The following is an 11,856-nucleotide window of genomic DNA, read 5'->3' on the forward strand; positions in this document are numbered from 1 at the left end:
GTACTCTTACCTAACCCTAACTCAGATAAACTTTTTTCCTTGGTTTTAAGCATCTCCTTGGTATGCAGCTGTGTCACCGAGAGGAAGAGGTGTTGAGCTCCCGTCTGTTTCTTCTTACCTCCAAAATATGAGCAAGCACATTTGTTTGTCTTCATATTTTAAAATGTGTTTTCCTTCACATTTTTAATCGCTGATAGTCAGACAGATATCTATGGACAAAATCCAATTATTGCACCATGTTGCTCCCTAGTGAGGCTGGTTTGTAGATCAGGTTCAAACTCCCTGGATGGATATGAACCACTCAATCGAAAATGACATTTTCATATGCAGGAAAACACGGATAAATCAGCAGATATTCTGAGCATGAAATGTCTGTTGATTTAGCTTCTAATCTCGTTTGTCACCTGCCATTACTTTTAAATACACTGAATGCATCCAGGCTGGCCTTGAGGACGCATTTCAACAAGTGTATGCTGAAATCCTTCCGAAAGACTCCTTCTGTTGACTGACATCTACAAAAAGCATCTTGTCTTTTCATTCAAGCGTATGCCTCTGTAGTCCATGCGCTGTATTTTTTACTGATTAACACTAATGGATGCCTAAGCATGGCAGATTGGTGGCGGTGGACAAGAAGGCCCTCAGGCTGGAACCTAATCCTGTCTTGCCCGATTTCTGACCTCTTCCAAACTGATCCCTGTGGGTGTTTCTCAGAACGTGATGAATATTGCTGGGAAATCACCAGACGCGCTGCAACGTTAATGTTTCCCTGTTTAACCAGAGGCTGAGCCAGAAGTGGAGCATCTCTTTGTCTCAGACGTCACAGCTGACAGTTTCCGTCTGACGTGGACTGCCAATGAAGATCTGTTTGACCGATTTGTGATCAAAATAAGAGACAGCAAAAGGTTAGCCCATCCTCAAGAGCACAGCGTCCGCGGCGATGAACGAACCAAGGTCATAACCGGACTTATGGGTGGCTCCGAGTATGAAATCGAGCTTTACGGTGCCACACTGGATCGACGCTCCCAACCTATTACAGGGGTTGTTCAGACAGGTATACTGAAAAACTGTAGAGGGTGCAGTCTCATGTTAACTACCAAACTTTCTGAGTTTTCAGTGCGACATTCGACTTCAGAGAACTCAACTCAGTGTCCCACTAATCATCTTTATTCCTCTGGTTTCTTTGAAACTTCACGTCTGTCGAAAAACGTCCTTTTGGGAAAAACTGTGTTTTCACATACTTACTTACAATACTTACAGTTTTTACTTTGCTTTTTTGCTCTCTGCGCAAATCCATTTGCTTTTTGCTAGGCCTCAGCACTCCCAGAGGACTTCACTTCTCTGAAGTGACTGACTCTTCAGCCGTAGTTCACTGGTCCATGCCTCGCTCTCCGGTGGATAACTACCGCATCACCTATGTGCCATTTGAAGGAGGTAAGAGGTCAATCATTGTTTATACAAGTTACATTTAAGGTTGAATTTAATTAAACAGTTTTAATTTTAGCTTCGTTGTTGTGTCCGTGTTCATCAGATATACTGATGTTGACATGTCAGAAACATGCATGTGATAATATCAAAAATAATCCACTTATCAGTTCAGTTTCACTTTCAGAAACAGACTTTCAGTAACAGCGTTCACTTCTCTGTGCAGCTCTCACACAGTCAGAATGTGAAGAAGAGCGACTCTCTTCCAGGTAGCAAACCCGCTAAACTAGGCTCAGTGTAACGCTGCTAAGTACTGAAAACAGGCGGACCGCTGAGGACTTTATTTGCATGTCATTTGTTGTGTGCTCTCGTGTTTCCATACTGTTCGAACTACAGTAATGGCTGACATTCTGTTAAAATACTGCTGTGCAATGCACATTGACTCACAGGTGTGATGAATTCTGAATTCTGTACAGATCAGTGACATTTATTAATGCTTATTTGGTCGAGGTTTTTTATTTATTTATTAATGCACCGTTCAAGATAATAGTGAATTAAAATCTTTTTGATGTTCTGTTGGTACTTCTGGTGCGTTACCATGCTAATGGCGTCACACTGGCAAACATTTGGTCCAGTAAACAATGAATTTTATACATTTAAATGTATAAAATATCAAAAAGTCTATAGATATCACTTTTCAATAAATCTGAAAAAATGTATCAACTCCTCTGACATCAGTGATACTGATGCTTTTCTAGTCTCTGGAAAACGTAAATTTTCCATGATTTTTTAAATCCATGTCAGTGACATTCCCCATCAGGCTTAGGAGCAAAACTTCTAACATGCTAATCTAAGATTGCAAACATTGTAAATATCTTGAGGAAAATTATTTTTCTTTATTCAAGAGGATGGTTCTTTTGTTTGAAAACGTGTGCTGTCATTTTCATCATTAGCTACTCAGTGATCTTCCCAGAACTGAAATGATCCCTCCCTGCATGCAGATTTGTTCTGCTCTTGCTCAAAGCTGCACGCCTGCACTCAAGTCACATGCCTATCATGTGCTGCTTGTACAGAGTTCCTGTGCTTCTGCTATAGCCCTTCATCCTGCCTTTCTTTCTGACAGCTGATTGGTTAGTGGGCTCACCAGATGAAATGAAGGCCTTTAACAGCATGTCCTTGGTTCAATTGCTGGTCAACCTTTTACCATAGTTCAGTGACAGAGTCACATAGTTGTGGAGCTATTCTAAAAATGGTGCAATATGTTTATTGTCAATGCAAAATCTGTACAAGAGGGAGCTATATATCAAAGTTCAGAAAGAAAGGAAATATAAACCCTTTTAAAGGTAAAATACCTGCTCAGGCTAACCGGGAACGTCTCACTGTCAACATCATTTGATACTATTGGCACTGCACTACTTGGAGATTTTTCATCTTATAAAAATATTTTTTTAAGAAGACCAATTTCCAGCTCAATATTTTTTTATCCACTCTGCCAGAGTAGTTGTGCATGATTCAGTTCAATATAATAGTTATTTACTTGATGCAGCCCCTCAGTTCACCCAGTCTGTGAAAGAAGGTCCCTTCCCTTTAAGCCAACTTTCTTTCAGCAGGTGGGTAAGGTTACTGTTTAAACCGTCACAACCACAGCGTTTTGTGCAGTCTGAAGTCTGAGCCTTTGACTCACAGGGATTACTTACAAATCTACTGACCACATTATTAGAAACTTTAGCCATATTTAATATCCATCAATGGAGCCCACTAATGAAATATGCAATAAATCCTCTTTAATGATTGTTGCTTTTATTAGATAACAACAGATAGAAAGGAAATACCAAACAAGGTATTATTAATAATAATATTAATCAATTTTATTTAAGAGCACTATTCAAGACACCCAAGGACACTTAACAATAGAATAAAACACATAGTGTAACAATGATAAAACGAAGAAAAAAGAAAAATATTTTGTATGCATGTATTTAGCTCTTGTGTCACGATTCATAGCACACAAAGATGATTTGTGAGTACATGAGCATGGATGAGAAGCTGAACACAGGAAATCTACGCACGCCTGATCTACAGAGTACAGACATGCAGTTTGGAGCAAGAGCAAATTTGTTTTTAGCTGCTAGTTTTGAGGAAGCTCACTTCATCATCTTAAATCATAAATTATAGGACCATGCTCTTGAGTAATGAAAGTAATACACTATCATTAGCAATACGGCGCACTGTGATTGCAATCAGTTTGTCATTTTTTTAGTTGACGTAAGCATTTATCTCAGCCTTACAAAGGCTTCTCTTGGCCTCAATCTCCAGTACTCAAACATTTATCACCACCCACCACAAAGTACGTGAAGAGCTTTAGTACATCTTGTTCAGTACAGTGGAAATACACCAATAGATAAAATCTGACACCTCTTGACAAGCTTGTCTTTGAATCAATAGTACATGTGTTTGTTCTCTCTCCCCCACAGGAAGCCCAATGACATTGACTGTAGATGGCAGCGTGTTCGAGGCTTTGCTTCCCAATATGATTCCCGGAAAGACGTACCAAGTAACCGTCAGTGCTCTGAAGGGTCTGGAGGAAAGTGACCCCAGCACAGACACTGTGACCACAGGTTGGCTTTTTTCTCTTATGCAGCCTTGACTCCGGCAATACTGGAGTCAGTTAAAAATGTACTGACCCCACACATTTTCTCTGTGATCTTCCTCGTACCCCGCAGGTTTGGACAGACCTCGTGGTCTTACTGTTATCAATGTCACGGACACTTCGGCCCTGTTGCTGTGGCAACCATCTGTCGCCACTGTTGATGGCTACATCATTACCTACAGTGCTGATTCTGGTGTGTCTCTGAGTTTAAACGAGCTTGCTTTCTGTTCATTTTAACTGACTTTGTATTGATTGCATAATTTAATTCCTGCCCTATAGTGTCCCCAACAGTGGAGCACGTTTCTGGGAACATTGTGGAGTTTGAGATGAACTCCTTGGTTCCAGCAACCCACTACACCGTGGGAGTTCATGCTATGAAAGAAGCTCAGAGGAGTGCTTCTGCTGTTACCGAATTCACCACAGGTAAACACAGAAAGATGTCCAGATTGTATAAAAGTATTGCTTAATATAAAAGATGGGGAACACTCTATAATATGGCCTGTTACTAAAGATGTAATTCCCTGGAATTAAATGGAATTTCACTGTATTTTATTTGAAATTCTAATTTAATTATACAGTCACGGTCAAAAGTTTAAGACCACTGGAAAAATGGCAGAAAATCCTATTTTGCATGGTTGGATCTTAACAAGGTTCCAAGAAGAACTTCAATATGCAACAACAAGAAATGGGAGTGAGACAAAACATGTTTTTGAGCATGCAATTTATTGACAACAACGCTTAAACTGAAGCAGGCTGCTTTACAGCTGATCAAAAGTTTAGGACCACATGCCTTTAAAAGGCCAAATCTGTGCAAAAATGTGGATTCATTGTCATTTTTTGGCAGGTAGTCACACTGTGATGACGTTCTCATGGCAAAGACAAAAAATTTTTCCTTTTTTGGACATAGTTGGGTTGTTAAACTGCATAACCAGGATCTCTCGCAGCGCGCCATCACTGCTGAGGTGGGACGCAGTAGGACAGTTATTTGGAATTTCTTAAATGATCCTGAGGATTATGGAACAAAAAAGTCAAGTGGAAGACCCAAAACAATTTCACCAGCACTGAGCCGGAGGATCCAATTGGCTATCTGCCGACTCCAGCCCCGAAACCATAATTTGTTCAATGTCATTTTCTGTAACTGTAGCAGTTCTTAACATTACTTACACATTACTTAAATTTCCACAAATTAAAATAATTTCTTTGTTTCTTGTTAAAGACTGACTTGTTACCACATTATTCTGGTGTACCTAGCTTTAAGAATTTGTATATATAATAACATTGTAATTTCAAACAAAATACAGCAAACTTCAATTTAATTACACCCATATTTCTGAGCCATATTATGAACAGTTTCCTGATGTGTTTATGGTCTCATTTGCTAATTTAAAGTCTTGTTTTTGTAATTTAGGGGCCTCATTAGAGTAAAAAAAAGATTAAAAGTAGCTTATTCTTCGAGGTGAATCTGCCTGTGATTGAAAAAATCCTGCCATAGAAACATCTGGTTTTCCCACGTCTCTGTCTATCTTTTATATGTAGTATATCAGCGTCAATATAACCTTAAGCAACATGCGCTGATTTCTTAACCACATCAGCTGTACCGAATGATTAATGTGATGCTGTATTTGCAGATGTGGACCCTCCTCGCGATCTGATAGCTATGAATATTCAAACTGACAGCGCCACTCTGAAGTGGAGACCACCTCATGCTGCTGTCACTGGATATATGCTCAGCTTCTCCTCTGCTGATGGAACAATCAGGGTACGTACATGCCCGTGTCATTTCATCGTTTGACAACAGATAGGTTTTGCCGTGTTTCTCCAGTTTTTCTAACTGTCGTTGAAAGCGCAAATTTCCCATCATTTAGTTATGCTGCAATAGGCCTGGGCTGCAGGGGGCTTCCCATAATGCTCTGAGAATTTCTCTTTTCACTCTCCATTTTGCATTTAGTTACTCTTCTCCACAGTGACTTTTTTGTCCTGTTTCCTTGCCTTGCCTGAGACAAAGTCTGCCAATGTCTTCCTGTTAAAAGGGGTTTATTTTCTTATCGCTGTTGCAAGGCTTCTTTGCTGAGAAAACCTTTATTTGTGAAATTTAAAAAGTAAAATCTGGAGCTCTGATAGATTGTTAGGTCCTAATGTGCATTTTGCACAACATTTCAGAAAACAGAAAAAAAACACAAACAATAAGAAATGATATCATGATGAGTTCTGGATGATTTCCAAGAGCTGCATGCCCTGAAACAGAAACAGACACAGTGCAGGATTCCTTCTCCTTTTTTTCACCATCTGTAGTTTATGAAATCCAGCTTATCAGTGTTCTTTGTTAAAATATTGCCTTACGCTTGCAATCTCGTCTTCTTTCTTTCAGTTTGAGGGAATAGTATAGAACAAGGAAATGACATCAACCCATCGTAATGCTCTTGGGTTCAATCCATTCCAATGTTCATGGTGTTGTCATGTTTTCTGAAATGTTTCTGTGTCCTGCACTTCGAGCCGCTATAGTAATCAGTTAAGAAATGCCATTGGTGTAAATATTGTGTGTGTCTTGCATGAATTCAGGAGGTGATGCTAAGCCCAACAGCATCATCTTACAGCATGTCGCAGCTCACTGGCTCCACGGAGTACAATGTGAGACTGCAGGCTGCCGCTGGAGCCCAGAGGAGTCGCCACGTGGCCACCGTCTTCACTACCCGTAAGCATTAAAACACACACAAACCTCTTCTTAATTAATGTGTACGTATAGCTGAAAATTGGGAGCACTGGACTTGTCGCTGCTTTCTCAGAAGTGAAGGGTTTGGCTGTTATGCAACAGTCCAGATGCACATTAGAAAGAGATCTTCTAATGTGCACTCCTTTCATTTGCACTGATATTGGAGCCAGATCACCTGTGCTTGTTTTTCTTTCTGTCTGAGCTCCAGATGGAATAACCTTCTTTCTCCTTTGTTTGGCCCTCCCCCGTTCCGTAGTCCTCTCTCAGGATGCTATATACAGCCTCATGCCTTGTTTATTTAACAGGGACGAAAAATAAGTGAGCGCATCCTTCAGGGTCTCTAACGCGATGCCTTTTTAATATGTGCTTTTCAGTCGGACAGTTGTACAGACGCCCACGGGACTGTGCTCAGATATTACTGAACGGAGAGACGACCGCTGGTCTGTATACCATCTATATTGGAGGAGAGGAGAGCCAGCCCATCCAGGTTTACTGTGACATGACCACAGATGGCGGAGGATGGCTGGTGAGGAAATCAGCCTTCTGGAATCCAAATAAAGCCCGTTTCACACCATTATTCAAGCTGAATCCTGATGATTCTGCTTATGTGGCACCTGTTTTTCTGATGACAAATGATAGACAGCACCACAGTGGCCTTAGCCTAGCTTCTTATGATTGCCGTGAAGCTGTTTTGACACTCATGAGAGTCGGTACTCTTCAGGTTTTCCTCAGACGCCAGAATGGAAAGCTGGAATTCTTCAGGAACTGGAAGAACTACACGGCTGGCTTTGGTAACATGAACGATGAGTTCTGGCTGGGTAAGCTCGCTCATTCTGGAGCCGTATTTGCTTTCTTTCCCTCGCTCACTGCCCTCCTGACTCACACATATTAAACTTGGGTTGTAGGTCTCTCCAACCTCCATAAAATCACATCTTCAGGCCATTATGAGCTGCGAGTGGACTTGAGGGACAACGGGGAGACCGCCTACGCGCAATATGACAAGTTCACAATTGCGGAGCCAAGGACACGCTATAAAATCTACATAGGAACATATAGTGGAACAGCAGGTTGGTATCACTTTAATGAAATAGCCTGACATGTTGGGGAGTACGAGTATTAACTTTGTACTTTAACGTTAGACAAGAGAAGGGTATTCACTCTTGTTTCCTTCCAGTAAGTGTAATAAAGGCTCAGTTCAGTTGAACCTCTCAGAATAAGCAGATTTTTTTTGTCTAGTTTATTTAATGAAGCCAAATTTTATGTTTATACTGTCAATATTTTTTGACTCACAGCCAATTAATTACAGAGTATTTGCTTGAAAGTTTACACTAATCCAGGTTGGAAAAAAACACTCACTCTGAGTGTCACAATATAAATTTTTCTTTTTGTTTAGCACTTTTGTTGGTTGCTCGATCTGTTCTGATGACACAGGAGAAATCCCTGAAAAGAGCATTTTGATCACCTTCAAAGGATTTAATAACCACGTGAAATAGCTGGCTCGTCAAAACAAACGGAAACTTCATAAAAGGTTTTATTGTTCGCGGCGCGTCTTCTGCTCGTAACTCCTCCTGTGTCAAAATAATGTTCCATTCTCGTCATATATTAACACTCGTGAATGTAGCTTTTGGCTGTGAAATGGAGAAACACCACTGGTGCTCACAAGTTCTTTGTAAAAGTTTGGCTGATAGTTTGATTCAAATATGAACACACAGAGGTCTGGATCACACCCACTGATCCGGATCAGTGAGTCTGAGCCAAGACACGAGGGCACTGCACTGAACACAACTGTCTCAGCAGCTATATCACCGTCTTTAAAGTTTAATAAAGTGAATATAGGGACATAAAATCTTATGATCCTGAGACACTCAGTGATTCAGACGTAAGCACCACGAAAGATAAGATAAAACCAGATAAGATAAGAGGCTTTATTAGTCCCATTGTTGGGAAATTCAGATTGCTAGAGCAGCAGAACGAAGAGACCAGGAATAAATAGATGAAACAACAACGGAAGACAAATGTATACAATGTATAAACTATACAAAGCAGAAGAAATATTATTTACATATATATATATGGATATGTAGATGTAGATGTGATACAGTGATACACTTGGCATTTCAGAAATATGTACAGTGTGTGGTGCATTTTCACGTGTACAGTCTGACAGCAGCTGGAAAGGAAGACCTCGGATATTTCTCCTTTGCACACCGTGGGTGCAGCAGCCTGTCACTGAAGGAGCTGCTCGGTGCTGTCAGGGTGACCTGCCTGGGGGTTGGAGGTGTTCTCTAGCAGGGATGACAGCTTAGCCACCATTCTGCTGTCACCCACCACCTCCGCTAGCATCCCAGAACAGAGCTGGCCCTCTTGATCAGCCAGTTCATTTTCTTCCTGTCTCCAGAGCAGATACTGCTGCCCTGCAGAGCGAACCATAAGTGAGGGTCGATGCAACCACAGAGTCATAGGAGGTCCTCAAGAGATGCCCCTGCTCTCCATAGCAGATACAGCCTGTTCTGTCCTTTCCTGCAGATGGCCTTTGTATTGTTAATCCAGTCTAGTTAGGGTGTTAGGTACTTATATAAGTCGATGCGCTCAGCATCCATTACCTGGATGTTCACGGGTGTAAGTCGAGGATGTTTGTACCTGATCTGTAGGCGGTTCTCCTGGTACCCGTCAACAAAGTAATTTCTCTGTACTCCCTGTTATCAGACCAACAACTGCTGAGTCATCCAAGAAATTTTGCAGGAAGCAGTGATCAGAGCTGCAGGTGAAGTCTTGTGGTGTATAAGGAGAATAGAATAGAACTGTTCCCCGAGGGGCGCCTGCAGAAGACCCTATCAGACACACACTTCTGGATCCTTACATACTGATGGCACTATGGACTACCTTGCCAGGTAGTCCAGGATCCACGTGGTGTTGGTTGACACCTGTGTACTCCTGCTTGTCCCTCAGGATTGTGGGTACAATGGTATTGAATGCACTGGAGAAGAAGAAAAAAAGACATAATCTGGAAATACTAGAAAATGGGACACTATTCCCGTTTTGATCACATTTTGTCTGCACAGTTTATTAAAAAACAACAACAAATAATTCAAAAGAATTTTTGGGGGAATTTTTTTTTTTCAAAAGAAGTTTTCTGTCTTAAAACCTTGGGTTTATCTTTTGAAGTACAAACAAGCTCACAGCTGTTTCCTTAAAGACATAATTTAATCCTGCATTTTAAATCGTGCAATTTCGACAGTGACGAATGTTCTCATTAAACTCTTGGCAATAAACTGAACGTATTTCCCAGAATGTCAAATTATTTCTAAGAAAAGTCACTTTGACAAATCCAGTTAAGCTCATCAGACTGCCTTAACTGAATAATACTCATTTGTCCACCAGGTGACTCCATGACCTACCACCAGGGTCGGCCCTTCTCCACTTACGACAATGATAACGATATCGCTGTGACCAACTGCGCCTTGTCCTACAAAGGCGCCTTTTGGTATAAAAACTGTCACCGTGTCAACCTCATGGGGAAATATGGCGACAAAAGTCACAGTAAGGTACGAACGCTTTCACACGCATCGCAGAAAATGAAGTGGTAAACCATAACACGAGCCATAAGCAGTTGAATTATCTAATGAGAAAATCAGATTTTTCCCAGTGAAACTTGCTCCCTGCTCACTGCTGGATGTGCAGTTTAGGAAAAGCTGATGATTTGTATTGTTTGGGGGGGGGGATTGTTGTTGTTTTTTCCACAGGGGATCAACTGGTTCCACTGGAAGGGCCACGAACACTCGATCCAGTTTGCAGAGATGAAGATAAGGCCGGCCAACTTCAGAAATTTTGAGAGCAGAAAAAAGCGATCATAGACTCATCAAGCCCTCTCTCCTTCACACCTCATCTCCAAGCATCAGCATCTGTGCTCCCCCATCTTTAAGACACTCTCGAACACACGAACACACGTACAGGCAGTCACACCACGCTGTGACTGAGTTTTCAATGTGGGGAAAGACCCTGGAGGATCATTAACTGGGGTTTTTTTGTTGTTTTTTGTGTAGTTCTCCCGTGTGTGATTGTATATTTTTGCATTCCCAAAGAGAGTAGATGCTAAGTTTGATTCACGAACGGACATATATGTGTTGTTGGGACCAAACACCTGTAGAAAAATTTAAGTAAATTAATTAAAAAAATTAAAAATGGATCTGAAACGATTCACTGAATCAGTAACATGTCAAAAGGCACATCCCCTGAAGTCATGCATCAGAGCGTTCGCCTCATCCATCTCAAACGGAAACACTGACCAGGTTAGATGCATCACATGCAAACTTTAAAGCTTAAAAACTTAAATATTGTCATATGTTTACTGTACAAACCCACTTATCCCACCCCCCAAGAAGCTATTGAACTCTTGCTTGAATTTTGATTTACTTATTTTGATAGGAAAACAAAAAGACCTGATGCTCTGTAACCTTCAATACAAATAAAAGAAGATGTTAGTTTGATACAAGCGTGTGGTGGCTCTTCTTATTAGTGACCAGCTGAACCACGTCCACCCCAGCAGATGGCGGTGTTTGCTCTGTGCAGTACTGCACAGGGGCGCCCTGTGTGTTGCTGCTAAGTGCAGCTGAAGGACTAATATTACCAGGCAGCTGATGGTAAGTGTTAAAGATTATTCACAGTGGCCGTGGGTCTTAAAACAGTAAAAAGCACCAAATTTTAAAGGTCTTAAATTGCATTTATTCTTAGGTAGAGTAGCTTGGAAAATAACAGCAACATTCATTTATCAGGTGTAGTAGCAATTACTGTTAAACACAGCTCAGAAGGTCTGATAAAAAGTGTTTCATTGTTAATAAAAAAAAAAGGGGGGGGGGTTTAAAGACATGACTGGGGTTTGGTCTTTCTTTGATTCAATGTGTTACTAAAAGATCTTAATTTTAGGTTATTACCTGTTTGATGCTATTATAAATCTTTTTTAAATCTTTGCAGAAGGGGCGTTTTGCTTTCGGTGACTGCATCTGTTCAACATGCCAAAGTTTAAAATGTGGTTTATCTTTTCTCTTTTGCAATTCAAGGCCTTTGGATCCCCCCC

At 40.9% G+C, this 11,856-nt stretch overlaps 1 protein-coding gene across 5 annotated transcripts in view; it reads left to right on the forward strand.

Moving 5' to 3' along the window:
* The window catches only part of tnca (tenascin Ca), a 28,280-nt gene extending 17,026 nt beyond the window's left edge, over window positions 1–11,254 (forward strand). For all 5 annotated transcript variants that reach the window (XM_013909926.1, XM_005720131.1, XM_013909930.1 and 2 more), the window contains 12 exons: window positions 779–1,051; window positions 1,309–1,431; window positions 3,897–4,040; window positions 4,146–4,265; window positions 4,352–4,495; window positions 5,701–5,831; window positions 6,632–6,764; window positions 7,157–7,308; window positions 7,504–7,600; window positions 7,688–7,849; window positions 10,164–10,327; window positions 10,526–11,254. In XM_013909926.1, coding sequence (XP_013765380.1) covers window positions 779–1,051; window positions 1,309–1,431; window positions 3,897–4,040; window positions 4,146–4,265; window positions 4,352–4,495; window positions 5,701–5,831; window positions 6,632–6,764; window positions 7,157–7,308; window positions 7,504–7,600; window positions 7,688–7,849; window positions 10,164–10,327; window positions 10,526–10,636 — 1,754 coding nt within the window. In that variant the 3' untranslated portion in view covers window positions 10,637–11,254. The remainder of the gene's footprint in view (window positions 1–778; window positions 1,052–1,308; window positions 1,432–3,896; window positions 4,041–4,145; window positions 4,266–4,351; window positions 4,496–5,700; window positions 5,832–6,631; window positions 6,765–7,156; window positions 7,309–7,503; window positions 7,601–7,687; window positions 7,850–10,163; window positions 10,328–10,525) is intronic.
* Window positions 11,255–11,856: the final 602 nt, after the last annotated feature.

Source organism: Pundamilia nyererei, unplaced genomic scaffold (assembly GCF_000239375.1).
Source record: "Pundamilia nyererei isolate P.nyererei 1_Seehausen unplaced genomic scaffold, PunNye1.0 scaffold00002, whole genome shotgun sequence".
NCBI lineage: Eukaryota > Metazoa > Chordata > Actinopteri > Cichliformes > Cichlidae > Pundamilia > Pundamilia nyererei.